Consider the following 15,856-nt stretch of genomic DNA (forward strand, 5'->3'; position numbering starts at 1 on the left):
AAACTTTTTTGGGCCTTCTCCTTAACATAGGTCTAGTCAAATTGAATGTATTGCGGTCTTATTGGTCTACGCACCCAATATATAACCTGCCCATGTTCTCTGCTGACATGTCCAGGACACGATTTGAGATGATCCTGCGCTTCCTGCACTTCAATGACAACACAACCTGTCATCGAAGTGACCACCCTGCTTATGACCGGCTCCACAAAATTTGGCCCCTCATAGACCACGTCATCAAAATTTGCAGATGCTTATACCCCTGAAAAGCACATCTGTGTAGACGAGTCCCTCATACATTGGGGTAAAACTGTATAAGCGCTGTGAAAGGGCCACAGGCTACACTTATGGTTTTAGGGTCTATGAGGGAAAAGACTCAAAATTGGAGCCGGTCGGATGCCCTGACTACCTGGGGAGCAGTGGCAAGATTGTGTGGGACTTGGTGTCACCTTTGTTCCAGGAGGGGTACCATCTTTATGTGGACAACTTCTACACAAGTGTGGCCCTCTATCAGCATTTAAAGATAGAAGGGATCCGCTGCTGTGGCACCGTGCGGCCTAGTCGCCGGGGCTTCCCCCAACGGCTCGTTAGTACCCGGCTTGCATGGGGGGGGGGGGGAGAGGGCTGCCTTGTGTACAGATGACCTGCTCGCGGTGAAATGGAAGGACAAGAGGGATGTTTACCTTCTGTCCACCATTCACACAGACCCGATAGTCCAAATTCAACGGGCAACTGAGGTCACTGAAAAACCTCTCGCTGTCCACGACTATAATGCTTACATGGGAGGGGTGGACTTCAATGACCAGATGTTAGGGCCCTATTTAGTTTCCCGCAAAACCAGACGCTGGTATAAAAAAGTGTCTGTTTATCTAATTCAATTGGCTATTTACAACAGCTTTGTTCTCTACAGTAAGGCTGGGAGAACTGGAGCGTTCCTTAAATTCCAGGAAGACATCGTTATGGAACTCCTGTATCCAGGAGGTGCCGTGGCCCGACCCTAAATGCAGTTAGCCCGCTGCATGAAAGGCACTACGCCTTTCCCATTCCGAGTGCCCCAAATCAACGCACCCCAAGAAAACGTTGTTGTGTCTGCAGCAGGGCTGGAACAAGGCGTGACACCTCTGTTTACTGTCCCATGTGTCCTGACCAGCCTGGCCTATGCCTAGGGGAGTGTTTCCAGAGGTATCATGAGCAGATACACTTTTAGAGAGTAGGGAACTCCAGACATAGCAGTAGGCACACAAGGGTCTCTGTGCTATTTCACACTGGCGTGATGCGTTACGGAAAATTGCCTAGCGAAAGTCACACTTTGCGGTCCCCCCCTACGCCGGAAGTGCTTGACTTAACACTAGTGCATGCCTACGTTACTGCGTGGCTTCTGCTGCAATTTGGGTCGGCCCGGAAGTTATGTTAGTCTACGGCGACGCAGTTACTTACTAGGCCGAATGCGATTACTGTCGAATACTACTCTAGCGGTATTTCCTGAAGGTCTGTTTGGGGCGATACGGTGCGCGCGACCCACCGGATACGCCAATATGCAGTGTGAACCCAGACATCAGGTTTCCAGAGACCCTAATACACAGTGCTGCCAGAAACCTCTTCTTTCACTTGGGACAAAGTGCATAATGTACTTCGCCACATCTCTGTGCGATCTGCACTTTGCACATTGTCCCATGGGGTAGGAGAGGTTTGTCCTCAGAAAGGTAAGAAAACAAAAAAAACAAAAAAACCAAAAAAACAGGTAAGCAAAAAAGTTAATGTTTGGTTCCCAATGTTAATGTTTGGGTTAAAAATGTTCATTAAAGTTTATAAAAGTTGATGTTAATGAAGTTATTGCTTTGCTGCTTGCTTGTTTTTTTGTGTGCGCTTTTTTCTCTTTTTTCCATCCTTTACCCTTCCAGGTGGACCGACCGACCGACCAACCAGCTGCAGCACTGATTGTGCATCCTGACAGAAGCATTGTGTGTCTGTCAGATTACACACAAGTCGGTGCATGCAGCGCTGCAGGACGAGATTTCTCCTTCGCAGTAAAAAAAAAAAAAAAAAAAGATAAGTTTGCCGAGGCATATGAGCTGAGGGGCGGTGTTGGGGCTCCTATGCTTTGGCAAGCACTTTGTATCAAAAAAGAACTCTGGCAATTATTTGTTCATCCACATCGATCGGTGTGAATGGATAAATCGGCTTTGCCAGGGCATACGAGCTGAGTGGGTGGACGTTTTTGGGTGGCAGCTCCTATGTCCTGGCAGACGCCTTCCCCTCTTTTTCTTCACATTTTTTGGCACATATTTTTTCATCCACATTGATTGATTGATTGATTGATTGATTGATTGTCATTTTTCCTTTCAGCCCAGAGTGCATTACCCGTATACCCAATATAAGGAGTATAGCAGAAACTCCTAATACTGGCCATACATGTAATGATTGCAGAGACCCTAAAATGCCAGGACAGACCCCACGAATGATGCCATTTTGGAAAGAGGACACCCCAAAGTATTCCGTGAGGTGCATGGTGAGTTCATAGAAGATTTTATTTTTTGTCACAAGTTAGCAGAAATTGTATGTTTTTTTTTTCACAAAATGTCATTTTCCGCTAACTTATGACAAAAAATAAAATTTTCTATGAACTCACCATGCCTCTCATGGAATACCTTGGGGTGTCTTCTTTCCAAAATGGGGTCATTTGTGGGGTTTGTTCACGGTCCTGGCATGTGGGGGGGGGGTGCTAAATTGTGGCACCCCTGTAAAGCCTAAAGGTGCTCATTGAACTTTGGGCCCCTTAGCGCACCTAGGTTGCAAAAAAGTGTCACATATGTGGTATCGTCGTACTCAGGAGAAGTAGGAGAAGTAGTATAATGTGTTTTGGGGTGTATTTTTACACATACCCATGCTGGGTGGGAGAAATATCTCTGTAAGGCCCCGTTCAGACTGCAGAACACGGACCGCAACACATGCGGACTGCAACGCGTACGAACGCACGCCATCCGCGTTCGTATGCGTTGCGTGGCTGACCCCATCACTGAAAAGTGAATGGGACAGCCACGCGTTTTTACAAAAAATGCGTGCAGCATGCGTTCCCGGACCGCACAGGTCCGGAACGCATGCAGTGTGAACATCAGACATTGCACTGCATGCAATGTCTGATGTCGTGCGTGTCGGCCACCTGCACGCGTTTCCAAAACGCGGCTGGAAACGCGTGCAGTGTGAACGGGGCCTTAATCACAATTTTCTTATTTTTTTGATTTTACACACAATTGTCCATTTACAGAGATATTTCTCCCACCCAGCATGGGTATGTGTAAAAATACACCGCAAAACAAATTATACTACTTCTCCTGAGTACGGCGATACCACATGTGTGGCACTTTTTTGCACCCTAACTGCGCTAAGGGGCCCAAAGTCCAATGAGTACCTTTAGGATTTCACTGGTCATTTTGTGACATTTGGTTTCAAGACTACTCCTCACGGTTTAGGGCCCCTAAAATCCCAGGGCAGTATAGGAACCCCACAAGTGACCCCATTTTAGAAAGAAGACACCCCAAGGTATTCAGTTACGAGTATGGTGAGTTCATAGAAGATTTTATTTTTTGTCACAAGTTAGCGGAAATTGATTTTTATTGTTTTTTTTCACAAAGTGTCATTTTTACACATACCGGGTGGGAGAAATCTCTCTGTAAATGGACAATTGTGTGTAAAAAAAAAAAAATCAAAAAAAAAAAAAATCTCATTTACAGAGATATTTCTCCCACCCAGCATGGGTATGTGTAAAAATACACCCCAAAACACATTATACTACTTCTCCTGAGTACGGCGATACCACATGTGACACTTTTTTTGCAGCCTAGGTGCGCTAAGGGGCCCAAAGTCCTATGAGCACCTTTAGGCTTTACAGGGGTGCTTACAATTTAGCACCCCCCAAAATGCCAGGACAGTAAACACACCCCACAAATGACACCATTTTGGAAAGTAGACATCGCAAAGTATTCAGAGAGGGGCATGGTAAGTCTATGGCAGATTTCTTTTTTGTTTGTCACAAGTTAACAGAAATGGAAACTTTTTTCCATTTTTTTTTTGTCACAAAGTGTCATTTTCTGCTAACTTGTGACAAAAAATAAAATCTTCTATGAACTCACCATGCATCTTAGTGAATACTTTGGGATGTCTTCTTTCCAAAATGGGGTCATTTGGGGGGTATTTATACTATCCTGCAGTGGTCTGAATGGAAAAAAAGTGTCTGGTCCTTAAGGGGTTTTATGACTGCAGTCCTTAAAGTGAACCTAAAGCCGTGTTGGACGGATTAAAGAAGACTGCTGCTTGGTAAGTTTTACCCTCCCTCACCCACCCACTCAGGTGCTCTAATTATCAGGATGAATTCTGAATGAAATCCATTCGGAATTTATCCAAAAAACATCCCTGGTGCTTATATACAAACACAAAGCCACCTGCATTGTATAGTGGTAATGAGGCCTTACTCAGATAAATGTACTGAAGTAACTATGGCAGGTGATAAAATGCTCTATTAAACTAAGTTTGCATTGGGACCGGTAAAAACAGAAACACAATGGAACAAAACCATTGCGTTGCATTCGGTCAAAGAAAAGTATGGTTCACTACCACTGTTAACCAGGAGGCCGCAATAGTAGCATAGGGGGCGATATACAGGCTGGTAACGCGATCACTCGCGTTCCCATGCCTGTCGGCCGGTGACGGCCAAACCGGAAGTGTTCGCCGGCGGGTCCTGGAGCGTCAGAGCGGGGCTGCGAGGGCACCGATCGGCTGATGGGGGCTGAGGGAAGCCCCAGGTGAGTTAATCTTTTTTTTTCCAGGCTTTAGGTTCACTTTAAGTGGTTAACAGTGTTACTGATGGGTGGGGTGTGATGGGATGGGAGGGGGGTGGTCGGGTTTGAGGGTGTCGGATGTGAACCATGGATGTAAGTTCTGTTGAATGTTATGCTCACCTGCGAGTGAGCCCATTTTTTGTTAATCTTTCAAAAGCAATAAAAAGAATTAAAAAAAAAAAAAAAAAAAAAAAAAGTGGTTAACAGTGGTAGTGAAAAATACTTTTCCTTGACTGAATGCAACGCAATGGTTTTGTTCCATTGTGTTTCTGTTTTTACCGGTCCCAATGCAAACTTAGTTTAACAGAGCATTTTATCACCTGCCATAGTTACTTCAGTACATTTATCTGAGTAAGGCCTCATTACCACTATATAATGCAGGTGGCTTTGTGTTTGTATATAAGCACCAGGGATGTTTTTTGGATAAATTCCGAATGGATTTCATTCGGAATTCATCCTGATAATCAGAGCACCTGAGCGGGCGGGTGAGGGAGGGTAAAACTTACCAAGCAGCAGTCTTCTTCAATCCGTCCCACACTGCTTTCCAGGCCGTGTCAAGTCACTACCACGCTTCCTCCTTCAACTAAAAAGGAAGAAGCAGTGGTAGTCACATGGCGCGACTTGGAACGCAGTGTGGGACGGATTAAAGAAGATGGCTCCTTGGTAAGTTTAACCCTCCCTCACCCGCCCGCTCAGGTGCTCTGATTATCAGGATGAATTCCGAATGAAATCCATTTGGAATTCATTGGAGAGCATCCCGATAAGCACACAGCACCTGCATAGCTCTCCTCTGTAGTGCTGATACCATTCACAGCCAATGAATTGGACAGCAGTGCGCTGAGCACCATAATGCAGTGCGTTTTCGCAGAAAATCTCAGTCGCATTGTACTGATTGGGTGCGCTGCAATAAAGGCATTCATATTTCGATGGCCTACAGACCCTCCGGTGGGCCCCCCAACCCCGGAGCATATGTGTTCCCCCATAGTGTTGAAGGCTCACCTGTCTGCTGGCACAGCTCCTGACCTCCTCCTGTGGCCCTCAGTGTGAGCATCTGTACCATGTGACACCGATGCATGCAGTGAAAGAAAGAATCTCCTAGTTTTCTTACAGAGTAACTGTACATCACCCTTATATGTGTACCCACAATTAAAAAGAGAATAAATCTCGCTTCAGACCTCATAGATAGCAGTGGCATGTGTGCCCCTGCTAAAACGCCGCTATCCCGCGGCTTAACGGGGGTCCCTTCACCCCCAAATCCCCTCCGTTCTGCCAGGGAGCGCTTCCGCATTGGGGCAGTGCTAACCACCGCAGCCCTGCCTCATGCGCGTTTATCAGACGCGTACCTCCGCCTCTCGCCCGCCCCTCTCAGTCTTCCTTCACTGAGAGGGGCGGGGGAGAGGCGGCGATGCGCGTCTGATAGACGCGACTAGAGGTAGGGCTGCAGCCGTTAGCCCTGCCTCCAGGAAGAGAAAATTTTACGACCAAGTTTTGCGGGGGTGGGTTTGGGGGTGAAGGGACCCTCGTTTAGCCGCGGGATAGCGGCGTTTTAGCAGGGGCACACATGCCCCTGCTAACTATGAGCTCTGAAGCGAGATTTATTCTCGCTTCAGAGTCTCTTTAAATTGCGTAGGGTTCCTGTCTGCATTGCCTACATGTACTGCTACCCAGGGCTAGTTTTCAATCATATTTAACAGCTGTTATGTGGCTATATCCCAACTTTATTTAATATTTATAAATCAGTTGTTTTAGGTTTTTCATTTTTTTTTTAAGTTTATGCAGTTTAACTTCAATCTGTTTTTAGAACGATCAAAGGATTTTGTTTTCTATTTTTTTGAACTGTACAACGAATGTTTCTAATTTTTACATATGCTTTTACTTCATAGCCTCTTGGCTTAACAAATTTATTAATTATACATATTAAATTAAAATTATATATTTTTGTTTAACCGCTTCCTTACTAAAGGTTATATCCCCTCGAGTTTGTCTAGTTAACTGTTATTGACTATTTGTTTTTCTTTGAAACCTGTTACCTCTTATATTTCTATAGTGTTTCAAAAGAGAAATTTTTTTTAACTAAATGATGTCCCTAGTACAATGTAGGGTTGCATCAGTATACTATGGTTTGATTTTGCATGGTAATTCTACCATGCACAATCCTCTATTACTGGTTTTTAGGGTGCAGCAGCGGGGTAATCGGATACTCACATTGCCAGGATTCATCGCCACATGTACTACTTGCTTATTCAGGAGCAGGAGGAAGTAAGTAGTACATGCAGCAATGGATCTCGGCAATGTGAATATCCGATTACCCCTGCTGATGTAAGTGTGCCCACTGCTGCGCCCCTCCCCTTCACCTGGCTAGCTATACTGGCTCCACCTATTACTGGCTAGCTATAATGGGAGCACCTATTCCTGGATACCTATACTGGGATGCACCTATACCTGGCCACCTATACCTAACTAACTATACTGGAGGTACCTATACCCGACTACCATACAGGGGGGGAATATGAGGGAGAGGATCGCTGTTGATTTGGGTGCAGCCGGTGCCACCATAGGCCTTAATAGAAATTACGGCAATAGCTGCGCTCAGTGAGTAATTTGGGCACTGTCAAAAGAGGGGGCACAAAATACTATAAAAACACTAATTCATCCGCCAGCAATAGCTGGAAACCGAACTACATCTTTCCCCACTATCCACGGCAACCTGAAGGGGGATTAGTATTTAAAGCAGCCAGGACTTTTGCAGGAGCAGAGTTAGCCGTTATACAGCTTTACAATGCACCCAAATCTCTCGGCAGCTTAATAACATGTATGCTGGGGGAGTGGGGCACATCTGGCTACCATATATCATTTAATGTAAGGGGGAGGCCCGGGTCCAAATAATTAGGTAATACCGTATACCGTGATTTTTAAGATGGTTATCATACCTTGAACATATTATACTGTGGCAACCCTAGCGACAATATTTTATTTGGAAATAAAGGTGTATTTTTTCCCCTTTGCATTTGCTTATACCAGAGTTTCTCAAACTGGGTGACGCGGCACCCTGGTGCGCCTTGAGCACCTCCCAGGGGTGCCTCGGCATGCGTCCCCATCCTTTGTACAATGCCATCAGGTAATGCAACCAGCTGCATTACCTGCCAGTTTACCTTTAAGCATAATGGGGGAGGGGGTCACTGACTACTTCGAGGCGGATGCTGCCTAATAGGCATCACTAGCTACTTGGAGGGGGTGTTACTTATTAAGAGTCATACCGGTATTTTGGTAGTTTTTGCCGAGGGGTGCCTTGAAAAAAAAAATTCAAAGCCATCAAGGGGGCCCTCACCCAAAAAAGTTTAAGAACCACTGGCTTATACTATATCAATCACTACAAAAATAACAGCAATATACTCTCATGATATACATATTTTAAGAAACTGATTCCCTAACGTAACTTATGAATTTTTATTTTTCATTTTTTTTGTTTTTGTTTTACACTTTTTTTTTTTAGAAGGGTTTTCTTTTGTTAACTATGGGGTAGGACGCATATAGGGGATGCATTTTGTAATGTATTTTAATTTTACTTTAGTCCACTAAATTTTTCCCATACTTTATCTTGTGTACTGTGAACAGTACACAGGAAGTGAGTGTGTGTTTCTTTACTTTTATTTTAATGAATCATCACTGGCTGCTCGCTGAAGCCGTAATCATTCACAGGCAGTTTGATTGGCTTTGGGAACACTTGTTCCCATTCACCAATCAGTGCTCGGCAGGAAAGTGTATATTTACGTCCCTGATCCCGAAGTTAGGTTTTCAGGAGAGAGAGTGTGAGTGAGTGAGTGAGTGAGTGAGTGAGTGAGTGTGTGTATATATGCTACGAGGACCAGACTTTACTTAAAAGCAGGGCTGTGGAGTCGGAGTTGAGCAGTTGGAGCAACTTTGGGTACCTGGATTCGGTGGTTTCATAAACTGAGGAGTCTGAGTCGGATGATTTTTGTACGAAATCCACAGCCCTGGTAAGTATTAGACCAAGGAGTCTGAGTTGAAACCATTTTGGGTACCTGGAGTCGGAGTTGGAGTCTGCGGTTTCATAAACTGAGGAGTCAGATGATTTTTGTACTGACTTCACAGCCCTGGTTAAAAACTTTATTAATTTTTTCATTTTCTTTAATGAAACAAAATAAAAAAGGACAGGTTTAGCTATAAATGTAAGACCAAAACTTTGTCTCCTCATGCACAATGGCAATAAAAGGCCAGGCGGCCAACATGGCAGTGTGTCAGCTTACTGACCATGAGCTTTGATTTGTTCCCAAAGTCACATACCATCTTAACATAGCTTTAAAATCAAACTTTGACAGTAACAAAATGCCTTTTATTTTACTTTCTTTCAATCAACATGGGAAACACATTATATTGAAAATAGCAGAGCCAGAGGTACCATAAACTAAAGAGTCTGAAGATTTCCTTACCTACTCCACAGCACTGAGATGCCTTCCCCATTCATATAGAACATTACTGGGACTCCTTGTTCTTTTCACCATCATTGGCACCCATTCGGACCACACAGATACTGCTAATCTCGATCTTACCCCAGTTGTCAATACTGGCATTATTTTTCACAAAGATAATGCTTTCTACCATGTCTCCATTGATCTGACAAGCAGTTTATGTGGCAACCAATTATGCCTGAAGAACTAGTATACCATACATGCTCCATGGAAATGTTTCACGACAAAGGCAATCAACCAACAAATCTCATTGCTCAAACAGAGTTCCACACCAGAGTACTTTTCAAGATACTTGCTCTGCTTCATACAATGCTTAAATTCTGCACCTGAGAAATAATATACCCCAGCGAGATATTCACACGATTTACCATTGTGCTTCTGGTACGCCGCTCCGGTCATCATCATTTGGTCCTCCACCGCTGCTGGTTCAGCTACAACTACACAGGACAAGTGCTGGTATATAGATCAGAGCCGAGACAGATGCAGCAGGCTCTCACTGGATTGTGAAAGACCAATGGGAATCCTCCCTGCACCTTAAACCTGACTGTTGTAATAGTAAACAGAAAGTAAAGTCTGGTTAAAGGAAGCCAGAGACAATTAACAACAAAAGTTGTATACATACCTGGGGCTTCCTCCTGCCCCATCCACATGGATCGCTCCCACCCACTGTCCTCAGCCTTCTCTATCGCCGGTACTGGGTCCCATAACTTCAGCCAATCGCGACCAGTCTGCGCAAGAGAAGTGCACCCTGTACGTATCTCTCCGGTGGCTGCTAGAGGGATACATAGAGAGCGCACTTCTCTTGCATCAGACTGGCCGTGACTGGCTGAAGATACAGGACCCAGTACTGGCGATAGATAAAGCTGAGGATGGCGGCGTGGGAGTGTTCCATGCGGATGGGGCTGGAGGAAGCCCCTGGTATGTAAGCCCCTGTACATCAGGACTCCATGGTCCTGATGTACAACCATGCAGTGTCATGTGCCTATGACGCCCTTGCTCCAGTTCGCATTAAATGATCTACACCACTTCACCATGCACGGGTGTTTGACAGCTCACTAAAGGACCTAAAGAAAGAAGTGCAAAGACTAGAAAGGAAGTGGTGAAAATATCAAATTATTATTCAAAAGATAAACACACCCTTGTCTCTCACCTGGAAAGCTACCAAAATGCGATCACCAAGAAAAAATCCTCCTACCTATCACAGGAGATCATAGCAAGGAAATGAACAGCGCTACTTAAAAACAGGCAAGTGCCTACCTGCAAAAGAGTGCAAGCCCCGCTTGTGGGATATAATACACACCGAGCATACACATGACCTGTCTACCACTGGAGGAGGATGTTAGTTTCCTGTAACAGCTTGCATGCAACCTATTAAGTACTCGCCCCTCCCACTGCGAAGAAGTCGATCCTGTTACAGGAAACTAACATCCTCCTCCAGTGGTAGACAGGTCATGTGTATGCTCGGTGTGTATTATATCCCACAAGTGGGGCTTGCACTCTTTTGCAGGTAGGCACTTGCCTGTTTTTAAGTAGCGCTGTTCATTTCCTTGCTATGTACTAATTTATTTCGTTTTTGGTCAGCTGCTTCCACTTAACAGCCATGCTTTTGGTGTATATGCAGAGCTTCTGTTTGGGTTCAAGGTGCGTTTGTAGTTTCTGGGGGGGCTCAGCGCACCTCTGAGTGGAGGCCATTCGGAGGCGACCTGGTGTTGCGCTGATCCACCTTTTGCGCTATCACAGGAGATCGCAAAGGCCACCAACAGGTTAGCCCAACTATTTTGCGCAGTTGATAGACTATGTAACCCATCCTGTCTAAAACCTACTATAACTCCCTCAAAGGAGCTATGCGAGAAATTTGCTTGCTACTTTGCTGACAAAGTATCCCCTATTCGGTCTCTCATTCAGTCCACAGAACCTAAGACTTATTCAGCTTCTGGAAATAGTTGCAAAAACAACCTAACACCCTGGACTGACTTCAAAAGTATTAGTGAGGAACAGATCTCAGACATCCTCCGTCACCTCCGCCAGACAACCTGCGACCTGGACGCTGGTCCAACCAAACATATGCTGAAATGCCCTGACCTGCTTGGTCCAGCATTTCACAAAATAGTAAATTGCTCTTTGCAAGCAGGGAGGTTTCCTACCTCTCTAAAAGAAGGAATCATCAAGCCCCTTCTTAAAAAACCTTCCATGGATCCAGATGCTATGAGCAGCTACAGACCTGTCTCCAACCTCCCCTTCTTAGGTAAAGTTATTGAAAAGGCTGTCTATCTGCAACTTGAAACCAGGCTGTCAGTAAACAACATCCTGGACCCTCTACAATCTGGCTTTAACACCACAGCTGTGAAACAGCCCTCATCCAAGTCTGCAACGACCTGCTCATGGCAAGGGACAGAGAGGAATGCTCCATTCTAATCTGTTGGATCTCTCAGTGGCTTTTGATACAGTTGACCACGAAATCCTGCTTAACAGCCTGCAGGAGTACTGTGGCATCAGTGGATCAGTCCTCCCGTGGTTCAGATCATTCCTGACTGACAGAACACAGAGAGTATCCCTAGATCCTATAATGTCCAAACCTGCACCTCTACAATTCGGAGTGCCACAAGGATCAATCCTATCCCCTCTGCTGTTTGCAATCTACATGTTGCCACTCGGTATACTTATCCTACGTCATGGCCTGGATGTACCACTGCTACGCCGATGACACACAGCTATTCCTGTCCTTCAAACCTGGTGGAACACCTGGGGACCCTACCCCAAAAATAAACTCTTGCTTAGCTGAGCTACAGGCATGGATGAATGATAACTGGTTGAAATTGAATGCTGACAAAACTGAGATCCTGTTTGTCCAAAGCCAGCACTCGCCATCAAAACAGCTCTATCCTAAAGCAACACCAATCAGGATTGGGAATTCAGACATAAACAGCTCCAACCTTGTGCGCAGCCTTGGCGTACTAATCGATGGGGAATTGAGTTTCAGAAACCAAATTTCATCTGTAGTTAAATCTTCCTACTTTCATCTGAAGAACATTGCAAAGATTAAACATCTGATTCCCCCAGAGGATCTTCCAACCCTAGTTCACGCCTTCATCACATCACGGCTGGATTACTGCAATGCCCTTTATGCTGGCCTCCCTAAAAAGGACCTGCGTCGCCTGCAATTAGTGCAGAATGCTGCTGCCAGATTGCTAACAAACCAGCCTCGCCACTGTCACATTACACCGATCCTTCGCTCACTGCACTGGCTACCAGTAGAATGGAGAATACTCTTCAAGATTGGACTGCTGACATTCAAATCCCTGCACAATCTGGGCCCTGGATACACGAAGGACCTGCTGAAGCTGCACCACACCTCTCACAACCTCAGATCAGCAAGTTCTATAAACTTGGTCACTCCCAGAGTGCACCTCAAAAAATCTGGAGATAGAGCCTTCTGTCATGCTGCCCCTACTCTTTGGATCTCCCTGCCACACCCAGTAAAGACAGCACCATTCCTGGAGCTATTCAAATCCAGACTGAAAAGCCACCTGTTTAGCCTGGCATTTCCAGACTTATAAAATTCTTCCTCTGTACCACGATGGTCGGAGCCATGCTTATGCGCTTTGAGTCCCATGGGAGAAAAGCGCTTTACAAATGTTATTTGTTGTTGTTGTTGTATGTATAAAACTTTTGTTAATAGTCTCTGGTACACTTTAACCACTTAACGACCGCCTAACGCCGATAGGCGTCGGCGGGTCATTAGTGGTATAGCATGGAAACGGCCGCTCGAGCGGCCTTTCCATGCCAGTTCACGGAGACTGTCTCCGTGAACAGTGTGCGAGCCGCCGATCGCGGCTCGCACGCATAATGTAAACATCCGGGGAAGAAATCCCCGCTGTTTACATCACACGGCGCTGCTGCCGTGACGTAGATCGGCGATCCCCGGCCTCTGATTGGCCGGGGATCGCCGGCATCTGATAGGCAGAAGCCTATCCTATCAGGCGCAGGACGGAACTCCGTCCTGCGCCACTCACAGGGTAAGGGAGAGGGAGGGAAAGCCGGGGAGGGCGGAAAGCGCTCCGGAGGGGGGCTTTGAAGAGCCCCCCCCGGAAAGTGCGGGTAGCCGGCGGCGATCAGACCCCCCCAGCAGGAATTCCCCCTAGTGGGGAAAAAAAGGGGGGGGGGGGAAGTCTGATCGCCCTGGCTATTTCCTGATCGGTGCTGCGGGCTGGAGAGTCCACGCAGCACCGATCAGAAGAAACTACCCTGGTCCTTAAGTGGTTAACCTTCTCATTCAACTATCCAGGCAAGAAATGTATCAAACAAAGAGTCACAAGGACCACTATGCTATAGTCAGATCATAGATAATGTAAATTATAACATACACATATTGACCAGAAAAAGAGGAAAATTGTAAAAGTAGATTTTGTAGTACAAAAATATTTCACTTCCTAAATTTCAGGGCTGTGGAGTCGGTACAAAAAATCTTCCGACTCCAACTCCTCAGTTAATGAAACCACCGACTCCAAGTACCGAAAATGGCTCAGACTCCTTAGTCTACTATTTACCAGGGTTGTGGCTTTTGTACAAAAATCAGCCGACTCCGACGCCTCAGTTTATGAAATCTCCGACTCCAACTCCGGGTACCCACAATTGCTCCGACTCCAACTCCACAGCCCTGCTAAATGTCATATTACAACTCTAATTATTGAGGTGCATGTCCACGCACAATTACTGCCACCCGTAAAGGATTTAATCCCTCAGGCAATAGTTCATGGCCAAATGCTGTACAGACAGTAGACTATAGACTGGGGACACAATGGGCTCTATTCTCAAAGACTTCCCGCATGCGGTAAAGTACATGCGGGAAGTTTGCACCCAAAATACCGCCAAGTTGGAATTCTCAAAATGTTCCGCATGTTTTGCGGAAAAAGTGTGGTAAAAGTGCGGAATTCATGCGGAAAAATTTCCGCAAAAGTCGGTATTTTCCGCAATAAGAGATCAATTCTCAAAAATGTTCAGGCGCATCATTTCGTCGTTAATTACCGATTTTTTTATCACCTACAAGTAGTAGGTGATATATTCCGCATCCCATTGACTTTAATGAAGTGTGGAGGCTTAAGGGCTGTGCTTGCTGGACTTTAACTTTTTTTTTTAAACATTTTTTCATGCGACCTTTTTACCGCATCAATCCCGCATGAATAATGGCTGTTTCCGCATCTTTTTTTCCCGCATGTGGAAAACATGCGGAAAATATTAGTGAATGTGGAAAAAATGCGGAGTTTACCGCTGGCGGGAATATAGCGGTAAAATTTTGCGGAAAATTTGGCTCTTTGAGAATAGAGCCCATTCTGTTGCTAGCGCGAGGAGAAGGGACAGCATGCAGCACAGGAGAAGTAAAGGAGAACTCTGGATCTCTCAACGACACATCATACAAGACCGCACTGTACCAATTCTACACTGTCACCAGAAACAGCCTTGACCAAGAACCATCTAGGATTAGGTATTTTGCCATATATTATGTCCATGTTATAACTGTCACTGTAATAAGTCTAGCAATTCTGTATCAGTGTCTATATTTTGTGTATACCACTGTCTGGATTAGTGTGTACTCCATGTTTGTTCTTACTCTGTACGGCTCTGCAGAATATGTTGGCACTTTATAATTGAGTTTGTGAGAGAGTTTAAGCTAACATCACGTCTACATGATTTCTGATATACTCCCCTGGGGTGAGCAAGACTGCCAGGGAACTCATACCTGATTAGGAGTAGTCTATGTGCTGTACTGTTCCTCCCACACATGCTGGTTCTGAAAGCCTGCTCTCACTTACATATCCCTGCAAACAATACAGCTATACACTGTGCTTGACTGGTAACAGCAGCTACATGGGAGATTTCCATGATTCAGTGATTAGTAGCAGCAGTCACAGAAGGATCGGTAGGAGGTATACTGACTCTTCTCTCACACACATCCCATGGCACCTGCTGTACTTACCTTCACTGCCACCTCTGGAGCCGAGTCAACCACCTTTAGCGCCCCCGCCCGCTGGGGTAATGGCTTCAGGTGGGAGCCGAGCTCTTCATCCTCAGCTTCATTTTCTGATTCGGAGCCGCTACCATAAGAAACCAACGAAGTCAAAGCCGCCATGATTGAAGGGGAAGTACGTCATCCGGCGTATGTGCAATGCATGCTGGGAGGAAGGAACTCTCGGAGACAATTTTGCGGACTGAAAAAGTTTGCAGCGCTATCACTGTACTGTTTGGGCTCATGGGCTGAGTGATAAGTTGTTGTCCAGTCACGTAACACGTGCTAGCAAGTTTGCAGACGGAGCGGAATCTTTGGGGTGCCCATGCCTGTAGTTCTGCATGATTCAGAGGTCATGCAGAGAAAAGACCGTGAATGAGATGCTATAGCTGTTCCTCTTTCGGAGATAGAGTTCCTCTTCGGGAACTAAATCCCTCTGTCCCTCTTTCTTCCTCATGTGCCCCTCTTTCAGGAATCATGTTCAGATCTATGTAAATATATATGTACTTTTCTACTAAAAAAAAAATTGA

General features: G+C 45.5%; 1 protein-coding gene across 1 annotated transcript in view; it reads right to left on the reverse strand.

Moving 5' to 3' along the window:
- The window catches only part of CDC40 (cell division cycle 40), a 127,678-nt gene extending 112,211 nt beyond the window's left edge, over positions 1-15,467 (reverse strand). The window contains exon 1 of the mRNA XM_068231281.1: positions 15,297-15,467. Within this exon, the coding sequence (XP_068087382.1) occupies positions 15,297-15,449 (153 nt within the window). The 5' untranslated portion in view covers positions 15,450-15,467. The remainder of the gene's footprint in view (positions 1-15,296) is intronic.
- Positions 15,468-15,856: the final 389 nt, after the last annotated feature.

The sequence above is a fragment of the Hyperolius riggenbachi genome, chromosome 4, assembly GCF_040937935.1.
Source record: "Hyperolius riggenbachi isolate aHypRig1 chromosome 4, aHypRig1.pri, whole genome shotgun sequence".
Lineage (NCBI taxonomy): Eukaryota > Metazoa > Chordata > Amphibia > Anura > Hyperoliidae > Hyperolius > Hyperolius riggenbachi.